Below are 26793 nucleotides of genomic sequence, written 5' to 3'. Positions count from 1 at the left end.
AGTTACTTTTGTCTAGTAGACAGTGCCTATGCAGAACAATTCAATCATTTCAATCATAAAAGTATATGGGACAGACCTCTGGAGAACTTAATTGTGGTAAACTTCCCACTTACCTAACACACAAAATTGTTACTATTACAAGTACTTTGTTGAGCAATTAAATTTTTTTAATATTCCTATTTCTCTGTCTCCTTACCACATATGTCTCACTGAAGTAATTATGTAACCTCAGCTAAGCAAATTTCCTTTCTCATGGTTTCCTAAATACAAATATAAGTTTGACCTGTCTTTAAAACTCTTATCTTCTTGTAGCTTTTTCAGTCCTTCCCTCCACATCTCCCTTCTTACTCCTAAGGTTCTAATTCTTTTTGTTTCTAGTCATACTTCATTGGGCTTTTTTTTTTTTTTTTTTGGCAATTAGCAAGCAGCTTGCAACCTTGCTGTCAGTTCTTATATTATTGTATTTTTTTCTAATGTAGCTCATTTATAATCATTTAACTTTTTAAAAAAAATTTTATGTATTTATTTGACAGAGAGAGACACAATGAGAGAAGAAACAAGCAGGGGGAGTATGAGAGGGAGAAGCAGACTTCCCACTGAGCAGGGAGCCGATGCAGAGCTCCATCCCAGGACCGTGGGATCATGACCTGAGCCACCCAGGCACCCCATAATGATTTAACCTTTTTTTTTTTTTTTTAAAGATTTTACTTATTTATTTGACAGAGAGAGATCACAAGTAGGCAGAGAGGCAGGCAGAGAGACGGGGGAAGCAGGCTTCCTGCTGAGCAGAGAGCCTGACTGGGGGCTGAATCTCAGGACCCTGGGATCATGACCTGAGCTGAATGCAGAGGCCTAACCCACTGAGCCACCCAGGTGCCCCAATGTATTTAAATCTTGTCCCAACTGAATTGTAACTCAGAAAATTGGAGCTGCAGTTCAGTGTTTGTCCAAGTTGCTTGGCACAGTGCCTTACCCATCCTATTTGTTTTATTATTTTGTTGACATGACATGATTCCTAAAATCACATGCTAATGGATCATTCATAAAACGTTGAGTTCCTGCTTCAAGCAAGAAATGGGACACGCGGTCAATATGCATAGATAATTTAGCTCTTTGGTTAGGCAAAAGCTAAACAAATAAAAGATGCTCCTGGGACTGCTGTGTTCAAAGTCATTTAGTCACGTTTCCATTCAGCCTGCAACTGCCCAGCAAGTCCATCTTCAAACTCCTGCGAGAATTGCCAACTTGCGGGATCTGGGAGCCAATCAGCGGTGCGGATGGAGCCTGGCCTGCTATTGGCTGGCGTCCACCGGAAGCACATGCAGAGCTGGGCTTCCAGTGCAGGTGTTTGAGGCATTGCTCTGGGATCGCCAACACCAAACTTGCAGCTCAGTCTCTGGCCTGGCAGAGGCCCGAGTGACTTCTTAAGGGTTCTCTGGGGAGGTGGTGGGCGGAGCCGCTGACCCTCTGGTAGGTATGGCATTGGCTGGGAAGTAGTGATCTAAGCATTGATTATGGGCCAGAACTGTTTGGGCTGGGCTTTACTCAGAAAGGAGTATCTAACAGGCTCCTTTTAGCCCTAGCCTGTTGGGGTCTACGGGTCCCTAAGTGCGGCATAAAACTATTTCTGGTGAGGGGCCTGCCTGCGGCTTTTATGTTTTCTGTGTGGAACTGATTTCGGGGCAGAGCCTTCTGCCCACGGTGGACAGAAATCAGCCTCCAAGTGGGAGTGGTGGACTGCGAGACTGGCAGTTTGGAAAGCTGGATTCTTACTCCAGTTTAGGGATTCAGGCACAGCAGATTCGAAGAGGGAAAGGCCGTGGACATCTGTGTTTGGGTGGTGGGGAGATGGAGGGGGTTCATAGACATTTACCCACGGTCACATCGTTCTGATGCATTCCACTTCCCGTACTTCTTCCGCTGCAACAGCAGAATCCCACTTTATCTTTTAGTCTGTGTAGTATTCATCCTCCAGTTATTCCAGTGAGTTCTTCCTCCCATTTTTATTGCTTCCAGTTATGTGGGTTTTGTAAATCTTGAAAGCTTTATTGGTGCCTTGATTGTTCTTACCACATCCCTCTTTTTTACGGGCAAAATTGGAGGTGGCAGTGGTACATACCAACACTGAAGAGCATTTTACTTACTTCTCTTTAAGCATGTGCAGTGTGTCAAACATTCTGTTCAACCCAAGGTTACTTAGTTTGTTCCTAAAAGGGAATTGTTAAAATTAAGAGATTGAAAATTGTTCTTCCTCTTACTTTTCACCATCTCTCTCCACTTCTCAACAGCTTGTGACTTTAAGCCGCTTAACTTGTGTGCCTCATTTCCCTCAGCTGTAAAAACAGAGATATTAACGTTATCTATCTCACGTGGCTGGTCTGAGGAATAAATGCATTACTAATACATAAAGTGCTTAGCTATGTCTGGCCCACAGAAGCATGCGTAAGTGTTCGCTACTCTTATCCTATTTATCATTAGAATTACTCCATTCTTGGAAGAGTGATCATTCTCATACCAGGTGTCATATCTTTGCCTATTTCAGTGAGAAATAGGCAAAAATCTTTTTTTTTAAGATTTATTTATTTGTTGGGGCGCCTGGGTGGCTCAGCGGGTTAAGCCGCTGCCTTCGGCTCAGGTCATGATCTCAGGGTCCTGGGATCGAGTCCCATATCGGGCTCTCTGCTCAGCAGGGAGCCTGCTTCCCTCTCTCTCTCTCTCTGCCTGCCTCTCTCTCTGTCAAATAAATAAATAAAATCTTTAAAAAAAAAAGATTTATTTATTTGTTTATTTATTTGACAGAGATCACAAGTAGGCAGAGAGGCAGGCAGAGAGAGAGAAGAGGAGGAAGCAGGCTCCCTATGGAGCAGAGAGCCCGATGTGGGGCTCAATCCCAGGACCCTGGGATCATGACCTGAGCTGAAGGCAGAGGCTTTAACCCACTGAGCCACCCAGGTGCCCCGGCAAAAATCTTTTTTAAGAAAATTTTTATTTATTGAGATAAAACTAGCATGTAACATTATACAAATTTTAGGTGTACAACATTGCATTTCTTCTTTTTTCATGAAATAATATCTTTATTATGTACTATTCTCATCTTTTTTTTTCTTCTATTAATTTTTTTTCTAGAGGTACAGGCCTGTAATTCATCAGTCTTACATACTACCCAGTGCTCATTGCATCACATGCCCTCCCTAATGTCCATCACCCAGTTACCTCATCCCTCTAATGCCCTCCTCCAGCAACCCTCATTTGTTTCCTATGATTAAGAGTCCCTTATGGTTTGTAACCCTCTCTGGTTTCATCTTGTTATTTTTTTCCTCTCTTCCCCTATGATCCTCTGTTTTGTTTCTTAAATTCCACATATCAGTGAGATCATATAATTGCCTTCCTCTGACTTATTTCGCTCAGCATAATAGTCTCTGGTTCCATCCATGTCATTGCAAATGGCAATATTTTATTTTTTGATGGCTGAGTAGCATTCCAGTCTATATCTCTATATATCTCACATTTTCTTTATCCATTTCATCTATTGATGGACATCTGGACTTTTCTCATAGTTTGGCTATTGTGGACATTGCTGCTATAAACATTGGGGTGCATGTGCCCCTTCAGATCATTTGTATCTTTGGGGTAAATACTCTGTAGTATACTTTCTGGGTTGTAGGGTAGCTCTATTTTTGACTTTATTAGGAATCTCCATACTGTTTTCCAGAGTGGCTGTACCAGCTTGCATTCCCACCAGCAGTGTAAGAGGGTTCCCCTTTGTCTATAACCTCACCAACATTTGTTGCTTCCTGACTTATTAATTTTACCCATTCTGACTGGCGTGAGGTGGTATCTCATTGTGGTTTTGATTTATATTTCCCTGATGCCAAGTGATGTTAAACATTTTTCCATATGTCTGTTTATATGTCTTCTTTGGAGAAAGGTCTGTTCATGTCTTCTGACCATTTCTTGATTGGATTATTTGTTCTTTGGGTGTTGAGTTTGATAAGTTCTTTATAAATTTGGGATACTAGCCCTTTATCTGATATGTTATTTGCAAATATCTTCTCCCATTCTGTAGGTTGTTTTTTGGTTTTGTTGACTTTGCAAAAGCTTTTTATCTTGTTAAAGTCCCAATAGTTCCTTTTGCCTTTGTTTCACTTCCCTTTGGAGACATGTCTAGCTAGAAGTTGTTGTGGCTAAGGTTGAAGAGGTTTATATTTCTTCTTAATAACGAAATATTATTAGAGTGCCAGATGATTATAGGATAAAATTGACTCGCTTGCTATCCTTCCTAGTCTTCCTGCCCCCCTCGCTTGCTATCACTGCTGAATTTACTGGTTTTAGTGCACTTTGCAGATGGTCATTTACATAACTGTGATTAAAGATGGCAGCAGTCAGTGTCTTCATATGGTAAATATTGGTAGTTTGAACAATGACAATGGACATTTTCTAATTGTCCAGAAATTGTCTAATTTCTAAGAGAATTGTATGTGAAATCTATTTGAGGAAAGAGGATTTTTTTTCTTTTAAACAAATGTCTGGTTTCTTGAATTATCTGTAACATTTAATAGGTATAAGAATCAATCTGATTTTTTTGCTTTATATAAAAATTGGAAATGATTCTTTAGCAGTACTTAGATGACATTTTCTATTTGTATAGTATGGAATTTATGATTATTGTGAATGCATTTTGCTAAAGTCCAAAAATTTGTATTTGTGACTAAAGTTTCTTTTTTTTTTTTTTTTTTTTTTTTTTAATTTATTTTTATTTATTTATTTTTTTTATTTCCAGCATAACAGTATTCATTATTTTTGCACCACACCCCGTGCTCCATGCAATCCGTGCCCTCTATAATACCCACCACCTGGTACCCCAACCTCCCACCCCCCGTCCCTTCAAAACCCTCAGATTGTTTTTCAGAGTCCATAGTCTCTCATGGTTCACCTCCCCTTCCAATTTCCCCCAACTCTCTTCTCCACTCTAAGTCCCCATGTCCTCCATGCTATTTGTTATGCTCCACAAATAAGTGAAACCATATGATAATTGACTCTCTCTGCTTGACTTATTTCACTCAGCATAATCTCTTCCAGTCCCGTCCATGTTGCTACAAAAGTTGGGTATTCATCCTTTCTGATGGAGGCATAATACTCTATCCCCAGGGGTACAGGTCTGTGAATCACCAGGTTTACACACTTCACAGCACTCACCAAAGCACATACCCTCCCCAATGTCCATAATCCCACCCCCTTCTCCCAAACCCCCTCCCCCCAGCAACCCTCAGTTTGTTTTGTGAGATTAAAAGTCACTTATGGTTTGTGTCCCTCCCAATCCCATCTTGTTTCCTTTATTCTTCTCCTACCCACTTAAGACCCCATGTTGCATCACCACTTCCTCATATCAAGGAGATCATATGATAGTTGTCTTTCTCTGCTTGACTTATTTCGCTAAGCATGATACGCTCTAGTTCCATCCATGTTGTCGCAAATGGCAAGATTTCATTTCTTTTGATGGCTGCATAGTATTCCATTGTGTATATATACCACATCTTCTTGATCCATTCATCTGTTGATGGACATCTAGGTTCTTTCCATAGTTTGGCTATTGTGGACATTGCTGCTATAAACATTCGAGTGCACGTGCCCCTTTGGATCACTACGTTTGTGTCCTTAGGGTAAATACCCAATAGTGCAATTGCTGGGTCATAGGGCAGTTCTATTTTCAACATTTTGAGGAACCTCCATGCTGTTTTCCAGAGTGGCTGCACCAGCTTGCATTCCCACCAACAGTGTAGGAGGGTTCCCCTTTCTCCGCATCCTCGCCAGCATCTGTCATTTCCTGACTTGTTTATTTTAGCCATTCTGACTGGTGTGAGGTGGTATCTCATTGTGGTTTTGATTTGTATTTCCCTGATGCCGAGTGATATGGAGCACTTTTTCATGTGTCTGTTCGCCATCTGGATGTCTTCTTTGAAGAAATGTCTGTTCATGTCCTCTGCCCATTTCTTGATTGGATTATTTGTTCTTTGGGTGTTGAGTTTGCTAAGTTCTTTATAGATTCTGGACACTAGTCCTTTATCTGATATGTCATTTGCAAATATCTTCTCCCATTCTGTCAGTTGTCTTTTGATTTTGTTAACCGTTTCCTTTGCTGTGCAAAAGCTTTTGATCTTGATGAAATCCCAATAGTTCATTTTTGCCCTTGCTTCCCTTGCCTTTTGCATTGTTCCTAGGAAGATGTTGCTGCGGTTGAGGTCAAAGAGGTTGCTGCCTGTGTTCTCCTCAAGGATTTTGATGGATTCCTTTCGCACATTGAGGTCCTTCAGCCATTTTGAGTCTATTTTTGTGTGTGGTGTAAGGAAATGGTCCAATTTCATTTTTCTGCATGTGGCTGTCCAATTTTCCCAGCACCATTTATTGAAGAGGCTGTCTTTTTGCCATTGGACATTCTTTCCTGCTTTGTCGAAGATTAGTTGACCATAGAGTTGAGGGTCTATTTCTGGGCTCTCTATTCTGTTCCATTGATCTATGTGTCTGTTTTTGTGCCAGTACCATGCTGTCTTGATGACGACAGCTTTGTAATAGAGCTTGAAGTCCGGAATTGTGATGCCACCAACGTTGGCTTTCTTTTTCAATATCCCTTTAGCTATTCGAGGTCTTTTCTGGTTCCATATAAATTTTAGCATTATTTGTTCCATTTCTTTGAAAAAGATGGATGGTACTTTGATAGGAATTGCATTAAATGTGTAGATTGCTTTAGGTAGCATAGACATTTTCACAATATTTATTCTTCCAATCCAGGAGCATGGAACATTTTTCCATTTCGTTGTGTCTTCCTCAATTTCTTTCATGAGTACTTTATAGTTTTCTGAGTATAGATTCTGTGTCTCTTTGGTTAGGTTTATTCCTAGGTATCTTATGGTTTTGGGTGCAATTGTAAATGGGATTGACTCCTTAATTTCTCTTTCTTCTGTCTTGCTGTTGGTGTAGAGAAATGCAACTGATTTCTGTGCATTGATTTTATATCCTGACACTTTACTGAATTCCTGTATAAGTTCTAGAAGTTTTGGAGTGGAGTCTTTTGGGTTTTCCACATATAGTATCATATCATCTGCGAAGAGTGATAATTTGACTTCTTCTTTGCCGATTTGGATGCCTTTAATTTCCTTTTGTTGTCTGATTGCTGAGGCTAGGACCTCTAGTACTATGTTGAATAGCAGTGGTGATAATGGACATCCCTGCCGTGTTCCTGACCTTAGCGGAAAAGCTTTCAGTTTTTCTCCATTGAGAATGATATTTGCGGTGGGTTTTTCATAGATGGCTTTGATGATATTGAGGTATGTGCCCTCTATCCCTACACTTTGAAGAGTTTTGATCAGGAAGGGATGCTGTACTTTGTCAAATGCTTTTTCAGCATCTATTGAGAGTATCATATGGTTCTTGTTCTTTCTTTTATTGATGTGTTGTATCACATTGACTGATTTGCGGATGTTGAACCAACCTTGCAGCCCTGGAATAAATCCCACTTGGTCGTGGTGAATAATCCTTTTAATGTACTGTTGAATCCTATTGGCTAGTATTTTGTTGAGTATTTTCGCATCTGTGTTCATCAAGGATATCGGTCTATAGCTCTCTTTTTTGGTGGGATCCTTGTCTGGTTTTGGGATCAAGGTGATGCTGGCCTCATAAAATGAGTTTGGAAGTTTTCCTTCCATTTCTATTTTTTGGAACAGTTTCAGGAGAATAGGAATTAGTTCTTCTTTAAATGTTTGGTAGAATTCCCCCGGGAAGCCGTCTGGCCCTGGGCTTTTGTTTGTTTGGAGATTTTTAATGACTGTTTCAATCTCCTTACTGGTTATGGGTCTGTTCAGGCTTTCTATTTCTTCCTGGTTCAGTTGTGGTAGTTTATATGTTTCTAGGAATGCATCCATTTCTTCCAGATTGTCAAATTTATTGGCGTAGAGTTGCTCATAGTATGTTCTTATAATAGTTTGTATTTCTTTGGTGTTAGTTGTGATCTCTCCTCTTTCATTCATGATTTTATTTATTTGGGTCCTTTCTCTTTTCTTTTTGATAAGTCGGGCCAGGGGTTTATCAATTTTATTAATTCTTTCAAAGAACCAGCTCCTAGTTTCGTTGATTTGTTCTATTGTTTTTTTGGTTTCTATTTCATTGATTTCTGCTCTGATCTTTATGATTTCTCTTCTCCTGCTGGGCTTAGGGTTTCTTTCTTGTTCTTTCTCCAGCTCCTTTAGGTGTAGGGTTAGGTTGTGTACCTGAGACCTTTCTTGTTTCTTGAGAAAGGCTTGTACCGCTATATATTTTCCTCTCAGGACTGCCTTTGTTGTGTCCCACAGATTTTGAACCGTTGTATTTTCATTATCATTTGTTTCCATGATTTTTTTCAATTCTTCTTTAATTTCCCGGTTGACCCATTCATTCTTTAGAAGGATGCTGTTTAGTCTCCATGTATTTGGGTTCTTTCCAAACTTCCTTTTGTGGTTGAGTTCTAGCTTTAGAGCATTGTGGTCTGAAAATATGCAGGGAATGATCCCAATCTTTTGATACCGGTTGAGTCCTGATTTAGGACCGAGGATGTGATCTATTCTGGAGAATGTTCCATGTGCACTAGAGAAGAATGTGTATTCTGTTGCTTTGGGATGAAATATTCTGAATATATCTGTGATGTCCATCTGGTCCAGTGTGTCGTTTAAGGCCTTTATTTCCTTGCTGATCTTTTGCTTGGATGATCTGTCCATTTCAGTGAGGGGAGTGTTAAAGTCCCCTACTATTATTGTATTATTGTTGATGTGTTTCTTTGATTTTGTTATTAATTGGTTTATATAGTTGGCTGCTCCCACGTTGGGGGCATAGATATTTAAAATTGTTAAATCTTCTTGTTGGACAGACCCTTTGAGTATGATATAGTGTCCATCCTCATCTCTTATTATAGTCTTTGGCTTAAAATCTAATTGATCTGATATAAGGATTGCCACTCCTGCTTTCTTCTGATGTCCATTAGCATGGTAAATTCTTTTCCACCCCCTCACTTTAAATCTGGAGGTGTCTTCGGGCTTAAAATGAGTTTCTTGGAGGCAACATATAGATGGGTTTTGTTTTTTTATCCATTCTGATACCCTGTGTCTTTTGACAGGGGCATTTAGCCCATTAACATTCAGGGTAACTATTGAGAGATATGAATTTAGTGCCATTGTATTGCCTGTAAGTTGACTGTTACTGTATATGGTCTCTGTTCCTTTCTGATCTACCACTTGTAGGCTCTCTCTTTGCTTAGAGGACCCCTTTCAATATTTCCTGTAGAGCTGGTTTGGTATTTGCAAATTCTTTCAGTTTTTGTTTGTCCTGGAAGCTTTTAATCTCTCCTTCTATTTTCAATGATAGCCTAGCTGGATATAGTATTCTTGGCTGCATGTTTTTCTCGTTTAGTGCTCTGAAAATATCATGCCAGCTCTTTCTGGCCTGCCAGGTCTCTGTGGATAAATCAGCTGCCAATCTAATATTTTTACCATTGTATGTTACAGACTTCTTTTCCCGGGCTGCTTTCAGGATTTTCTCTTTGTCACTGAGACTTGTAAATTTTACTATTAGGTGACGGGGTGTGGGCCTATTCCTATTGATTTTGAGGGGCGTTCTCTGAACCTCCTGAATTTTGATGCTCGTTCCCTTTGCCATATTGGGGAAATTCTCCCCAATAATTCTCTCCAGTATACCTTCTGCTCCCCTCTCTCTTTCTTCTTCTTCTGGAATCCCAATTATTCTAATGTTGTTTCGTCTTATGGTGTCACTTATCTCTCGAATTCTCCCCTCGTGGTCCAGTAGCTGTTTGTCCCTCTTTTGCTCAGCTTCTTTATTCTCTGTCATTTGGTCTTCTATATCACTAATTCTTTCTTCTGCCTCATTTATCCTAGCAGTGAGAGCCTCCATTTTTGATTGCACTTCATTAATAGCTTTTTTTATTTCAACTTGGTTAGATTTTAGTTCTTTTATTTCTCCAGAAAGGGCTTTTATATCTCTCGAGAGGGTTTCTCTAATATCTTCCATGCCTTTTTCGAGCCTGGCTAGAACCTTGAGAATTGTCATTCTGAACTCTAGATCTGACATATTACCAATGTCTGTATTGATTAGGTCCCTAGCCTTCGGTACTGCCTCTTGTTCTTTTTTTTGTGTTGAATTTTTCCGTCTTGTCATTTTGTCCAGATAAGAGTATATGAAGGGGCAAGTAAAATACTAAAAGGGTGGCAAAAACCCCAGGAAAAAATGCTTTAACCAAATTAGAAGAGATCCAAAATCGTGAGGGGGGAGAAAGGGGATAAAAAGAGGTTCAAAAAGGAAGAAAGAAAAAAAAAAAAGAAAAAGAAAAAAGAAAAGAAAAGAATTAAAAAAAAAAAAAGGAAAACACCTAAGAAAAATGTAAAAAAGAAAAAATATATATATTAGATAAACTAGTAAAAAATCGTTAAAAAAGAAAAAGGTAACAGTTAAAAAAAAAAAAATTTTACCCGAAGGCGAGGAAAAAAAAAAAAAAAATGAAAAAGAAAAAAATTAAATTAACTGCAAGACTAAAAAAAAATCACAGGGAAAAAGCCATGAGTTCCGTGCTTGGCTTTCTCCTCCTCCGAATTCTGCTGCTCTCCTTGGTATTGAAACCGCACTCCTTGGTAGGTGAACTTGGTGTCGGCTGGATTTCTTGTTGATCTTCTGGGGGAGGGGCCTGTTGTAGTGATTCTCAAGTGTCTTTGCCCCAGGCGGAATTACACCGCCCTTACCCGGGGCCGGGGTGAGTAATCCGCTCGGGTTTGCTTTCAGGAGCTTTTGTTCCCTGAGCGCTTTCCGTAGAGTTCCGGAGGATGGGAATACAAATGGCGGCCTCCTGGTCTCCGGCCTGGAGGAGCCGAGAGCCCAAGGCCCCACTCCTCAGTGCGCCCTCAGAGAACAGCACCCAGTTACTCCCGTCTGCCTGACCTCCGGCCGCGCTCCGAGCTCTCCGAGCCTGCGACCAGTTCAAGGTAACCCCGAGCTGTGAGCTCACTGTCGGCTCTGTCTCTGTAGCCGGCTTTCCCGTTCCAATACCCGCAAGTTCTGCGACACTCAGACACCCCTGATCCTTCTGTGACCCTGCGGGACCTGAGGCCACGCTGAACCCTCGTGGACTTCGCCCCGGTTTAGCCTCTGGAGCGATGTCCCTCAGCGGAACAGACTTTTAAAAGTCCTGATTTTGTGCGCCGTTGCTCCGCCGCTTGCCGGGAGCCGGCCCCTCCCCCCGGGGTCTATCTTCCCGTCGCTTTGGATTCACTTCTCCGCCGGTCCTACCTTTCAGAAAGTGGTTGTTTTTCTGTTTCCAGAATTGCTGTTCTTCTTCTCTTCGATCTGCCGATGGATTTTCAGGTGTTTGCAATCTTTAGATAAGCTATCTAGCTGATCTCCGGCTAGCTGAAGCAGTCTCAGCCTGCTACTTCTCCGCCATCTTGACTCCTCCGTGACTAAAGTTTCTTAATGGCCCCTGTTCAAAGGTTCAGTGAATTCTGTATCTATACGTGAACTGACAGAATTCATTTAAGTAGAAATTGAATGCAGTGTTTTGAGTGAAGTTTGGAATTTAAAAGTAAGCGTCTTCTGGATAAATGAGTTTTTTTACTCTGCTTTTTATCAGACCTAAAACATTGATTAATAGCTTAGTTGTTAGTCTGCCCAGAGAAAATTTCTGTCTTTCCTTTAAGTGGATTATTGACACTATTTGGGGTTTTCACATAAATTCAAAGAAATTAGGGAGATACCAGAGCCCCTCAGTAGCTCAGTCAGTTAGGTATGTCTGCCTTCAGCTCAGGTCATGATCCCATGGGCCTGGGATTGAGCCCTGCTTTGGGCTCCCTGCTTAGTGGGGAGTCTGCTTCTCCCTTTCTCTATCCCTTTTCCCATGGCTCATACTTGGGTGCTCGATCTCTCAATTAAAAAAATAAATAAAATCTTTTTAAAAAGAGAAGAAATTAGAGAGATACTAATATTGCAGGTTACTGTATAGGAAGTACTGACCTCTCTGAGTAATAGCTAACTTCAGTTAAGACACATTGTATTTTTCAATATTACCAGAATAAACCAAACATTTTTTATTTCTCAGTAGAGTTATAAAGGCAAAAATGTGCTTCAAACTGTACTGTCAGGGAATTAGGTTATTTTCATGATTTCTCTAATAGTAATACAATCTCATATTGAAATCCATCCCAACACCTACTGCCCATGATCTAATCTTTCAAATAAAAAGAGCAGGGGATGCCTGGGTGGCTCAGTCAGTTAAGTGTCTGCCTTCTTTCGGCTCGGGTCATGATCCAAGGGTGCTGGGATTGAGTCCCGCATTGCACTCCTTGCTTGGTAGGGAGCTGGCTTCTCCTTCTGCCTCTGCCTGTCACTCCCCCTGCTCTTGCACATGCTCTCTCTGTCTCTCTCTCTTACAAATAAAGGAATAAAATCTTAAAAAAAAAAAAAGAGCAGGTAAACAAAACTTAAGTACTATATTTGTTGGCATTTCAAACTACGTTTTTTTTTTTTAAGATTTTATTTATTTATTTGCGAGAGAGACAGTGAGAGAGAGCATGAGAGGCGAGAAGGTCAGAGGGAGAAGCAGACTCCCCATGGAGCTGGGAGCCTGATGTGGGACTTGATTCCGGGGCTCCAGGACCGTGACCTGACCCGAAGGCAGTTGCCTAATCAACTGAGCCACCCAGGCGCCCTCAAACTACATTTTTTAAAAACGTTGAAATTATTTTAGTTTTTACATAATTTTAGATGGAGACAGTTATGCAACAAAACTTTTGGTATATTAACTAAAATATCTTTGTACAAATATTATTTTATATATCACTGTATCATAAAATCTTCCCTGCTTAGCACTGTATTTTCCACTACATTAGTGTTAAACACATATTACTGCTGACTGAACTCAGTAATGGTATTCAATTGCTTTGAGATACTGCTTAATCTAATCTGCTAGATGTGTTTATAGATGAGAGCATAAAGTAAATGAGAAATTACATGTTACATATAACCTGCTGTGGCCTCATACTTTTGTTTGATATTTAATTTTACAGGCTATTATTGCAGGCATATGAGAACTTACAAAAGCATCAAATTTAAGTACCTTTTGCATTTTGTTCTATTCTTATTATTAAACAAGGGGATACCAAATTAGACTTCGAAACCTTGCATTGTTTTTTGCACATGTGCTTTCTGTAAGTGGGAAGAAAAAAGTGGAATATAATTGACCTAGATGAATTACTATAGTTGTTTGAAGGCTGAAGTAAAACTAGGCTTATACCATAAGTTTCTGAAGTATCTATAAATCAAAATTTAAATTAAATCTGATAAATGAGATGATTAAGTCTTTATAAAATTGGATGCTATAATCTGCTTGTGTTTTTGAGCACTCAGGCTTTAAAAGGATGCATACTTTAAATACGTTTTTGTTTAATATCATTAGTATTCATTTCAAAGTGTTGGCATTTTTTTTTCCAGCTTTGCAAATCTGAGATTTTTTTTTGGACTGTGGTTTAATGTTGTGTTGCAGAACAAAATGGGAGATGCTGAAGCAGGCAAGAAGATCTTTATTCAAAAATGTGCTCAGTGCCACACAGTGGAAAAAGGTGGAAAACACAAGGTTGGTCCAAATCTCTGGGGTCTTTTTGGACGAAAAACAGGACAAGCACCAGGATTTTCTTATTCAGATGCTAACAAAAACAAAGGTAAAACCTGGGCAGTTGTGGGAGAGAACCGGAAACTTTGTAGCCAAGAAAGAAAAGCACCTGATTTGATATTATAGTAATTTCCTAATTTATAGCATAAAAAATGAAATCCTTATGTTGATATTACTGAAATATTGATTTAAATTATAAGATCTATATTTAGATAACTGGTCTTTTTTTGATCAGAGGAATTAGCAATTATCTGTGGTGTAAGTTTTTATTTATATGAGGAATTTCTATTTTATGCAGCACATTTATGTGGAAAAAGCATGAGCTAAATTAAAAAGATCAAATAACATTTTAATGGCATAATGCTAGTTTTCTATTTGTAATAGTGATTCTTAGCAGAGTGGAGGGATATTATATAGTTTGAAAAATTATATTCAATGACTTTTTTGATGGAGGAAAGTAGGTAGTTAAAATGAGAAGGCATTTTGGGTGTGAAATTGAAAATGGCTGGGAAAAACTATAATATCTTTGCAGAGAATTTTATTATTCCTGGATATACACATCCATCCATCCATCCATACATGCATAGCATCTACTTCAAAAAATAGGGTGCAACTCCAAATAGAGTGCAACTCTATTTTGAACTGTTCTTGGAGGCCTAGTATTTTTAAGTGGCCCAAATTTTGGATCATTCCAATCCTACTATTTGGAAAAGTTTTTATTTTATTTTATTTTTGTTCCTTTTAATTCTTTTTATTGAAGTGAAATTCACACATTAGCCATTTTGAAGTGTACAAAGAAGTACATTTTGTGTAGTTACAGTATAAATCAACACCTGTCTGTAGTTTAAAAATTTTTTCGTTGCTTGAAAAGAACCCCTGTGCACATCTAATAAACATTTCCCATTTCCTTCTACCCTTAACCTCTTGCAAACTCTGATCTGCTTCTTTTCTTTATGGATTTGCCTATTCTGCATATTTCATAAAAAGGAATAATAAAATATGACCTTTTGTGTTTGGCTTCTTTCAATTAGCATGTTTTCAAGGTTCATTGAAGTTGTATCTTCTATCAGTACTTCATTCCTTTATATGGCTAATCATATTCAATTGAATGTATATATCACAATTTGTTTACACATTTATTGGTTGGTGAACATTTGGATTATTTCCACCTTTCATCTATTGTGAATAATGCTGCTATGAATATTTGTGAATAAGCATTTGCTTGAGTCCTTGTTTTCAGTTCTTTTCGATATGTATAGATATATATATCTATATATATGTTGGGGGTCATTTGTTAAATCTATGTTTAACTTCTTGAGGAAAGCCAGTTGTTTTCCACAGTAGCTATACCATTTCACATTATCATCAGTGATGCAAGATTCCTATTTTTCTGTATCCTCTCCCGTGGTTTGTTATTTTTTTTTCTTTTTAAAATTGCCATCTTAGTAAGTGTGAAGTGGCATCTCACGATTTTTTTTGCATTTCATTAATGAACGATGCTGTTGAACATTTTAGTATGCTTTGTTAAAAAGAAAACCTCAGGGCCAAAATAGAGTCACCTGTACTAGGCCCACAACATTAAACCAGGGCTTAATACCTAACTTAAATGTAGTTTCAGTTCTTCCCAGGAATGTAATCTTAACTGATAAGTCTGGAATTTCCTGGTTGGTGCTGGAATCCACCTAGTAAGATCTTTTTGTCCCCCAAAAGGAGGTGAGTTTGTCTGAAATAAATCTTTCTTGTTGTTTATGACTTCCTTGTTCTATCTTTAAAAACCTTTCTCTTTCTGTAGCCTGTTGGAATTCCTTTCTATATGCTGCCTGATTCATGAATCATTGAATAATAAAGTCAATTTGGTCCTTAAATTCACTCAGTTGAAATTTTTTTGTTCAACAACTTGTTGGCCATTTGTAGATTTGGGAAAATGTGTATTTGTATCCTCTGCCTATTTTTTTATTTGACTTGTTTGTCTTTTTTATTGTTGAGTTTAAGAGTTCTTTATGTATTCTGGACGTTAATCTCTCATCAAATATGTGATTTTCAAATATTTTCTCTTCTTTTGTAGTTTGTCTTCATTTGTTTGATAATGTCCTTTGATTCACAGAAGTTTTTAATTTGTATAAAGTCAATTTATCTATATTTTTATTGATTTTTGGAGAGAGGCATCAAATCTAAGAATCCATCACCAAATCTGAGGTCATAAAGATTTGCCCTTATGTTTTCTTCAAATAGTTTTATAGTTTTGGTTTTTAGATTTAGGTTTTTGATGCATTTGTACTTAATTTTCTATAGAGAGTGAGGGAATAGACCTACTTCATTCTTTTGCATGTGGTTATCCATCACTTCTCAGACTTTTGGTTAAGATCAAGTGCATGCGGCTATCCAATTACCACACCCCATTTCTTAAAAAGACATTCTTTCCTAGTTGAATGGTCTTGATACCCTTGTTGAAATTCAGTTGGCCATATATGTTAGGGTTTGCTTCTGGACATTCAATTCTATTCTATTTGTCTATATATCTAGCCTTCCTTATAACAACACCACAGTTTTTATTACTGTAGTTTTGTGGTAAGTTTTAAAATTAGAAAGTGTGAGCCCTCTAGCTATGTTTCTTTTTTTTCAGTATTGTTTTGGCTATTCAGGGCCCTTTGCAGTTCTATGAATTCGAGGATAACCTTTCCCATTTCTGCAAAACAGCCTTTGGAATTTTGATAGAGATTGCATTGAATCTGTGGATTTTTTCAAGGAGTATTGCCATTTTAGCAACGTTAACGTTCTAATCTATGAATATGGGATGCTTGTCCATTTATTTAAGTCTCCTTTCATTTCTTTCAGAAATGTTTTATAATTTTCAATGTACAAGTCTTTTACTTCCTTGGTTAAATTTTGCCTAAGTATTTTCTTCTTTTAAATTTCTTTTATAAATAGAACTGTTTTTTTAATTTCTTTTTCAAATAGTTCATTGCTCATATACAGTACACAACAGATTTTTGTATGTTGATCTTATTCCCTGAAGCTTTGCTGAATTAATTTATTAGTTATGGTAGATTTTTTGTGGATCCTTCAGGATTTTCTATATGTAGAATCATATAATCTGTGATAGAGGTAGTTTATGTCTTTCTTTCCAGTTTGGATGGCTTTTATTACTTTTGATTTTCCTAATTGCTCTGGCTAAGACTTCTAGTGGAATTCTGAGTAGAACTGGTGAAAATGAGGCTCTCTGTCTTGCTTCTGATCTTAGGGGAAAGTTTTCAGCTTTTCACCTGGGGTATGGTATTAGCTGGGGGTTTCCAAAAATCCCTGTTTCCTTGTTAAGCAACTTATCTTTTATTCTTAGTTTATTGAGTGTTTATATCACAAAAGGGTATTGGAATTTGTCAAATTTTTTCCTGCATCTTTTGAAATAATCATGTATTCTTTTTCCTATTGCTCTATTAATGTATTATGTTGATTGTTTTTCTTATGTTGAACCATCCTTGCATTCCTAGGCTAAATCCCATTTGGTCAGAGTATGTAATTCTTTAATGTGAATTGGATTTAGTTTGCTAGTATTTTGTTGAGGAATTTTGCATTTATAGTGATAAGAGATATTGGTTTGTAATTTCTTGTGGTGTCTTTGTCCAGTGTTGGTGTTTGGAGAAGTTTAAAATATAGATTATTGCTGCTGTAAGTTCTCTTCATACATGATTTGAATTTGGTATTTTAAAATTTCTTAATGGGTTTTATAGTGCTGTGTAATATTTATTTAATTGAGCTTTGTGGACTATATTGGAGGAGAAGGGTTTAATGAAGGGAGTTGACATTTTGTGCATAATTATTATTATTATTATTATTATTATTTTGGTGGAAATGTAATAGCTGTATTTTGTCAAAGGAGGGATTTTACTTATTCTAACCTGTGTTAATATTTCTAGCAAGATGGTGTTTTGGGTTTGTCTCAGTCTATCTATAGTGATGTTATTGACTAGAAATGCCTGGGGACACTCACCTGGGCCTATATTACTTATAGTAAACCCTTACAGATACTTCCTCAACCAAAGTCAATGTTGTGGTTGGATCAGACCTTGTGGTTCTCATTATGATTGAAGGACGCACCCTACTATCAACCATCAGGGAACTTTGAAAAGAAAAACTTATTACTCACAAGTCCTGGAGGTTACATGACATGCCTGGGACCACATAGTGAGGTTGAAAGGAAAAGAGAGAGAGAGTGAGAAGGAGCTAGTGAGGAGGCCTGGTGTTTTGCTTTTATTGGAGTAAAAGGTAGGGTTTCACAGGTACATTCTTCAATGGTGAATTTAAAACACAAGAGTGGGAATTGAAGCATGTGAAGGGAAAAACAAGCAGTCCTCAAATGTAGTTATCTAGGTCTATAAGAGCCTTCTTAAAAAAAGAGGGGGGGAAGTTCATGGTGGGGAAACTTGGCTCTATTTACTCATGCAACTGGCAGTGTGTTTATTCAGCCTGGATGTGTTTGAAGTAGATGCCTTGGCAAACAAACAAACAAACAAAAAAAACACTTAATGCCAGGCATTTATATTATAGTTGAAAAAGCTAATTATCAGGTCTTATTCTACATGTAGGTGAGGTATAGTGAAATTTTTGTTATCTAGAATATTGGGGAAAGGGACCTATTTATATCAAATGGTTTAGTGAAAACAAAATTAGCAGATGTAGGATTTTCCACAGCTTTTTATGTGAAAAGAAAATGTTTTTCATCTTTCTGAAATGTTGAGAGCAATACAGTTTATTAGGATGGAGAGCTGGGGAAGTTGTTGGTCCCTAGACTTTTCTTGGGTTTCAAAGCAAACAAGGATGGAGTGGCGGGGGGGGGGGTAATATATGGTAAGAATTTGAGGACTATATTAATTTTTTAGGGCTCCTGTAATAAAATATTATAAATCAAGTGGCTTAAAACAACAAAAATTTATTGTTTCACAGTTCTAGAGGCTAGAAGTGCAAAATCAAGGTATTGGCAGGACCATGCTCTCTCTGAAACCTGTAGGGCAATCCTTCCTTGTTTCTAACTAGTTTCTGGTAGTTTGCCAATCATCTTGGTGTTTTGGGCCTTCAGCTGCATAACTCCATTTTCTGGCCTTTCATGATCATGTGTGTCTCTGTCTTCACATGGCTGTCTTATAAAGATACCAATCATATTAAATTGGGAGCCCATCTTAATACAGTATGACTTCATTTCAACTTAACTAATCACATCTGCAATGATCCTCTTTCTAAATAAAGCCACATTCTGAGGTGCTAGAGGTTAAGACTACAATGTATCCTTATTCAGGGAACATCCATAATAAAGGACCTTACATACATATAAAAATACATATATAATTGGTAAAATACTTAAAATAAAATAGAATAAAATCTAATTTTTGGTCAAGGGTTCTTCAGAATCTTTAAATATCAATGTAATTATTATTAACACAGTATCATTGTGTTTAGTATGTGCAAAAATGTGATTAATAGGGGTGCCTGGGTGGCTCAGTGGATCAAGTCTCTGCCTTCGGTTCAGGTCATGATCTCGGGGTCCTGGGATTGAGTCCACATCGGGCTCTCTGCTCAGCAGGGAGCATGCTTCCTCCTCTCTGCCTGCCTCTCTGCCTTCTTGTGATCTCTCTCTCTCTGTCAAATAAATAAATAAAATCTTTTTAAAAAATGTGGTTAATAGGTATTCTATAATAAAGAATTTGTCTGGTCTTTGTCCTAGGTTCCTAGAAGGGAATCTCTAAAACCTTAGAATTTCCCAAGTGATAGGAGTGTCTCTTTTATTTAAGTTTGGGCCCTTGGACCACAACCTGAGTTTATGCTAATGAGATGGCTTATGGTAAGCTCCTAGATAGTTTAAGGATGGGAGTGGCCAAGCTTGAAAGACCATCTGTGTGATTAGAGAGTTGGAGCTTTGGGCTAGTTATCAGTCCAACCTCCAGGGTTAGGGAATAGGAGCTGGGGATTCAGTTTATCACATGGCTAATGATTCAATAGGCATCTTATGTAAGGAAACCCAAATAAAAGCTCTGGACACTTTAATTGGAAGCTCTGTTTGGTGAGCACATCAATGACTAGAAGAGTAATGAGTCTGGATTCCCTAGGGACAGGACCCAGAAGCTCCGTGTTTGGGACTTTCCCAGACTTCATCATATGGATCTCTTTATCTCCCTGTCCTAAATTGTATCATTTATATTAAAAATGTAACTAAGTATAGTATTTTTCTTAGTTCTGTATTTTTCTAGCAAATTATCAACCAGGGGGTCTGGGGAACCTTTGAATTTATAACCAGTTGATTAGAATTTGGGATGGCCTGGGACTCCAGACTAGTAGCTGGTGTCTAAAGTGAGGACAGAATTGTGGGGACTATCGAGTCTGTTCAAATTCAGGCAGTTAGGGTCAGATTTCACTTGCATTTATTGCAATAAGATTTCTAGTTGACAGAATATTGAATAAATCAGTCTGAAACTTGGATTTTTTATTTCAATTTGTATGGTTCTTTAGTTTTTAAAGTAATATTTTTCTATAGTGTTATTTTATTATTTTGTTATCATATTACAAGAGCAGTCAACTTTTATTGTTTATAGACTGGTTATAAAGTAATATTTATTTCTCTAAATCCCAGTATTTTGAGGGTTTTATTGCTTGTTAGCATTGACTAGAAATAATATTAAAACTGATTACAGGGGCGCCTGGGTGGCTCAGGGGCGCCTCTGCCTTCGGCTCAGGTAATGATCTCAGGGTCCTGGGATCGAGCCCCGCATCAGGCTCTCTGCTCATCGGGGAGCCTGCTTCCCCCGCCCCTGCCCCCACCCCCCGCTCTGCCTGCCTCTCTGCCTACTTGTGATCTTTATCTCTCTGTCAAATAAATAAATAAAATCTTAAAAAAAAAAAAAAACCAACAAACTGATTACAGGACACCTGGGTGGCTCAGTCAGTTAAGCATCTGCCTTCATCTCAGGTCAGGATCCAAGAGTCCTGTGATGGAGTCCCACATCAGACTCCCTGCTCAGCGGGGTGTCTGCTTCTCCTTCTACCTCTTCTCCCCTGCTTGTGATCACTTTCTCTCTCAAATAAATAAAATCTTTAAAAAAAAAAGGATTACAAATATATCTTTTATTATAGATTGTTGTCAAAGATTAAAAGCTGAATAGAAGGCTTATCTTTAACAATATTTAAGAATTAGTAATAATACTTCTCTAAGATTGTTTAAATACTGTTGGTGACTGATTTGGGGGATATAATATTACTATTTTTTCTACTGGTGACATAATAAGTAGCAGAATCTAATTGAATCCCTATATTACACCACTCATAAAAATTAACTTGAAATGGATTAGAGACTTAAGTATATTAAATACAAGACTTGAAACTGTGAAACTTCTAGGAGAAAACATAGGGAAAAAGCTCCTTGACATTGCTCTTTGTAAAGATCTTCTGGATATTGACACCAAAAGCACAAGCAACAAGAACAGTCATTAAGTGGGACTACATCAAACTAAAAAGCTACTGCACAGCAAAATAAATAGTCAACAAATGAGAAAGCAGCCTATAGAATGGAAGAGAATATTTGTGAATTATGTATCTGATAAAGGGTTGATGTTCAAAATATATAAAGAATGGATACAATGCAATAGAGAAAAGATGAACCAATTAAAAAGTTGGCAATGGAACTGAATATTTTCCCAAAGAGAACATATAATTCGACCACAGGTACATGAAGAGGTGTTCAGCATCACTAATTGTCAGAGAAATGCAAATCAAAACCACAGTGAGATATCACCTCATGCCTGTTAGAATTGCTTTCATCAGAAAGACAAGAAATAACAAGTGTTGGCAAAGATGTGGAGAAAAGGAAACACTTGTGAACTGGTGGTGAAAATGTAAATTGGGGCAGCCACTATGGAAAACAGTGTGGAGATTCATTAAAAATTAAATATAGCTATCATATGATCCAGTAATGTCATCTCTGGGTATGTATTCAGAGGAAATAAAAATAGAATCTGGGAGAGATATATGCATCCCAAGTTCACTGATGCACTATTTTTTTTTTTAAAGATTTTATTTATTTGACAGACAGAGATCTCAAGTAGGCAGAGAGGCAGGCAGAGAGAGGGGGAAGCAGGCTCCCTGCTGAGCAGAGAGCCCGATGCAGGGCTCAATCCCAGGACCCTGAGATCATGACCTGAGCCGAAGGCAGAGGCTTTAACCCACTGAGCCACCCAGGTGCCCCGCTGATGCACTATTTTTAATAGCCAAGCTATGGAAACTAGCTAAGTGTTTGTCAATAGATGAATGGAGAAAGATGTGATAAATATATAAAAAGGAATATTCAGCAATGAGAAAGAAGGAAATCCAGCCATTTGCAAAACTTGGATGAACCTTGAAGGTATTATACTGAGTGAAATAATACTGAGAAAAAAATACTGTATAATATCATTTATATGTGGAATTTAAAAGGCCAAACTCAGGAAGTCTTAGGAAGATGGGAGGATCCTGAGCTCACCTCATCCATGTGAACACACAGATAATATACTATGTGACTAACTGAAAATGACAGAAGACTGGCAGAACAGACCTCCCATGACTAATCATAGAAAGAGGGCCACATCAAAAAGGTTGTGAAAGAAGGGGTGAAAACATGATTGAGAACCAAACCCCCCATCACACAATAGGAGGAACATCACAAGCACAGAGAAGCAAGAGGATCAGAATCTATACCAGGCAACCCTGGCACAAGAGACTCAAACTGGAAGACAAATCCCCACAACACCTGGGTTTGAAAATAAATGGGGCTTAGCTTTACAAGCCTCAACTTCAACAAAGATATAAAATATAAAAGAATCAATCAGAGGTGAAGAATTTAATAATTGAAATAAAAAATACACTAAAGGAAATCAAGAGCATATTAGAGGAGGCAGAGGAACTAACAGTTATCTGGAAGACAGAATAATGGAAAGCCATGAAGCTCAACAGCAAAAAGATGAAAGAAAAACAAAAAATGAGAATAGGTAAAGGGATCTCTGTGACATCATCAAACCTAATAACATTTGCTTTGTAGGGATTCCAGAAAGAGGAGAGAGAAAGGGGGCAGAAAACTTATTTGAAGAGATAATAGCTGAAAACCTCCCTAATCTGGGGAAGGAAACATTCAGATCCAGGAAGCACAGAAGACCCTAACAAGATGAACCCAAGAAGGTCCACACCCAGACACATAATAATTGCAATGGCAAAAAGTACTGATAAAGAGATTTTTTTTTAAAGCAGCAAGAAAAAAAGAAAAGTTATGTATATGGGAAACACCATAAGGTTATTAGCTGTTTTCTTAGGAGAAATTTTGAAGACCAGAACTGTATTCAATGTATTCAATGTGCTGAAAGGAAAAAACCTACAATCAAGAATATTCTGCCCAGAAAAGTTATCATTTAGAAGGAGAGATAGAATTTCCCAAACAAAAACCAGCTTTATAAAAAAAATCAAAGGAAATTCTTTAACTGGAAAGAAAAGGCCATAACTAAAAGTAAGAAAATTATGAAAGGAAAAAATTTCACAGTTAAAAGGAAATAGTTATTTTATTTAATTTTATTTTTTTCAGTGTTCCAAAATTCATTGTTTACGCACCACACCCAGTGCTCCATGCAATACATGCCCTCCATAATACCCACCACCAGGCTCACCCACCCCCACCCCCCGACTCCCCTCTCCTCCAAAACCCTCACTTTGTTTCTCGGAGTCCACAGTCTCTTATGGTTTGTCTCCCCCTCCGATTTCCCCCAACTCACTTCTCATCTCCTTCTCCCAATGTTCTCCATCTTATTACTTATGTTCCACAAGTAAGTGAAACTATATGATAATTGACTCCCTCTGCTTGGCTTATTTCACTCAGCATAATCTCTTCCAGTCCCATCCACGTTGATACAAATTTGGGTGTTTGCCTTTCTGATGGAGACATAATAATCCATTGTATCTATGGACCATATCTTCTTTATTCATTCGTCCATTGAAGGGCATCTTGGTTCTTTCCACAGTTTGGTGACTGTGGTCATTTCTGCTATGAACATTGGTGTACAGATGGCCCTTCTTTTCACTACATCTGTATCTTTGGGGTAAATACCCAGTAGTGCCATTGCAGGGTCATAGGGAAGCTCTATTTTTAATTTCTTAAGGAATCTCCATACTGTTTTCCACAGTGGCTGCCCCAACTTACATCCCCACCAACAGTGTAAGAGGGTTCCCCTTTCTCCACATCCTCCCCAGCACTTGTTGTTTACTGTCTTGTTAATTTTGGCTGTTCTAACTGGTGTAAGGTGGTATCTCAATATGGTTTTGATTTGAATCTTCCTGATGGCTAATGATGATGAACATTTTTTCATGTGTTTGTTAGCCATTTGTATGTCTTCTTTGGACAAGTGTCTGTTCATGTCTTCTGCCCATTTTTTGACATGATTATCTGTTTTGCGTGTGTTGAGTTTGAGGAGTTCTTTATAGATCTTGGATATCAGCCCTTTGTCTGTAGTGTCATTTGCAGATATCTTCTCCCATTCTGTGGGTTGCCTCTTTGTTTTGTTGGCTGTTTCCTTTGCTGTGCAGAAGCTTTTATCTTGATATGGTCCCAAAAGTTCATTTTCGCTTTTGTTTCCTTTGCCTTATAGTTAATGCAGTAGGTTAATCAATTTTAAGTCTGGTATGGAGGTTAAAATTCAAAAGTAGTAAAATCAGTTGCATCTACATCTAACCAAGGGATACACAAAATAAAAAGATAAAATATGAGATTGTATACATAAAACATGGAGTGGAGAGTAAAAGTTTAGTGCTTTTAGAGTGTTTAAACTTAAGGAACCATCAACTTTATATAGATCGCTATGCATATAAGCTGTTATGTATGAATTTAAAGGTAACCACAAATCAAAAACCTATAATAGCTATACAAAATAATAAAGAGAAAGGAATCTGAGTGCAACACTAAAGAAAGCCATCTTAATACTAGGGATGAGAGCAAGAGAAGGAAGGAATAGAAGAGACTTACAAAAACAATCAGAAAACAGTTAACAAAATGGCCATAAGTAATTACCTATCAGTAATTACTTTAAATATAAATGGACTAAATGCTCCATTTAAAAGGCACCCACAGCCATCAGGATGGCCTAGTGGTCTAAAAGGCACCCACAATAGGGTGATTGAATGAATAAAAAAAATCAAGACCTATTTATATGCTGCCTACCGGAGACTCACTTCAGATGCAAGGGCATACACAGCCTGAAAGTGGAGGGATGGAAAAATATACTCCATGCAAATGAAAATCAAAAGGTAGAATGCTTCTTTTAAAGGGACATGTCTGTGTTTATTCTTTAATCCTGGCTCCCCTGACCCTCCATACTGTCAAATTGAATTTAGGGAGACTTTCACAGTCAGCTCATATACACTATACTCTTTTGGGGCCAGAGGACTATGATTTGCTCCTTGCAATTTATCACCTACTTTGGAGAACTCTTCTTCTTTTGAGATCATTAGTGACAGGTGTCCTCTTACTGTGGTCCAGGTTTTATGTTTTTGGTAGTTTTATGATTATATGAAGTTTGAAGTAATAGGTGCTCCCTCAATATTTGATCAAAGGTGGAGTTAGCATTTGTTTCTCTTTGTCCATATTCTTTATTTTTTTAATTGACTTGCAAAATCTGTAATAGTTTATTTTTCACTGTTACTTACAAACATCCAGCTCAATTGTAACTCATTCCAAATTTGTTCATTTCTTAAATAAACTAGATAAAATCTTGGTTCCAGATTAAAAAATCATTCATTCATTTTAATTATTAATTTTTTTTCAGCATAACAATATCATTATTTTTTCACCACACCCAGTCCATATTCTTTTTGACTGGTTTTAGAAAGGAAAAAAGGAAGAGACAACCTTTCCCTCATTGTAAAACTGGTTTCCTGAAATCATAGCTTTTTGACAGAGATTTGGACAGAGGCAACATGCAATTATTGGAAGAAAAAACATGAAAATATGAGTTAGTCACAGATTCTTGACTTTAAGTCATCTTTTCTCTTAGGGCAAATTATTCTCCTCTGTTTGAATCATTTACTCATCTGAAAAATGAGGGGTTGGATTAATTTCTAGATCTCTTCTAGAAGGAACTCTGTGATTGTAGGAGGAGGGGGTACTGTTTAGGTCCAACATGTCTAGGTTGGCAGTTTATTGGTGTACTTTGTGTCATGCTGAACAGCATGTGGATATTAGATTTATATAGGGAACTGGAAGAGTAGAGCACCAAATACTAATTTTGGAATTCTCTTATAGGTCAGAAATTGTAAGTATTTCCAATAATGAGAGTCTTCCTTTTTAATCCAAGAGTAATCTTTTGTTCACATATATAGGTCACATTAGAAAGTAAGCCTTACAAATATAACTACACAAACTTAAAACTTATTTTCACCTTTATAGGTGTTATCTGGGGAGAGGAAACTCTGATGGAATATTTGGAGAACCCAAAGAAATATATCCCTGGAACTAAAATGGTCTTTGCTGGTCTTAAAAAGAAGAGTGAGAGAGAAGATCTTATTCAATATTTGAAACAGGCAACATCTTCATGAAATGCTTTTGCAACTTAAAAAAGTATTAGTTATAAGCCAAAATTTTCCAATTTTAAATATTGCATGTTTAAAGAAGTCATTTTAATTTTCTTGATCAGCCTGTAGTAAATTTAACATTTAAAAATAAAAGTTGAAATTTTTTATTTTGTGTAATCTACTGATCAGTGCCTTTCTGAGTCTGAATTGACTTTTGTCTGCTCACTAGGGATGTGAATAAGGTCAGCATTGAGGAAGAGAGGGAAGAAAACTGAAATCTTTAGTGCTTCAGTAATCCCTACATGCACAAAATATTTTCTAAACCTAGCAACTGCTATTTATGATAGAAATAATTTCTATGTATTTATTTCTTTGTAATCTATATGTAAATATAGCAGACATTAGCTTTAGTTTTCATTAAACTATATTTGGTTATGTGTTTGTCTTTTATTATAACTTTATTATATTTGTAGTTTTAACTTTATTACAAGTAACTTTTAAAAAAAGGTCAGGAAAGTGATGTCAAATAATTGATCTTA

General features: G+C 37.6%; 1 protein-coding gene across 1 annotated transcript; it reads left to right on the top strand.

Moving 5' to 3' along the window:
• Positions 1 to 1333: 1333 nt before the first annotated feature.
• LOC116597831 (cytochrome c, testis-specific) lies at positions 1334 to 26381 on the top strand. Its single transcript, XM_032356046.1, has 3 exons — positions 1334 to 1470; positions 13565 to 13739; positions 26130 to 26381. The coding sequence occupies exons 2-3, from the start codon at positions 13571 to 13573 to the stop codon at positions 26276 to 26278; spliced, it is 318 nt and encodes a 105-aa protein (XP_032211937.1). The 5' UTR covers positions 1334 to 1470; positions 13565 to 13570; the 3' UTR covers positions 26279 to 26381.
• The last annotated feature ends 412 nt before the right edge of the window (positions 26382 to 26793 follow it).

Source organism: Mustela erminea, chromosome 8 (genome assembly GCF_009829155.1).
Source record: "Mustela erminea isolate mMusErm1 chromosome 8, mMusErm1.Pri, whole genome shotgun sequence".
Classification (NCBI taxonomy): Eukaryota; Metazoa; Chordata; class Mammalia; order Carnivora; family Mustelidae; genus Mustela; species Mustela erminea.
The sequence above is the reverse complement of the archived record's forward strand: the minus strand, read 5'-3'. Positions and strand labels throughout refer to the sequence as shown.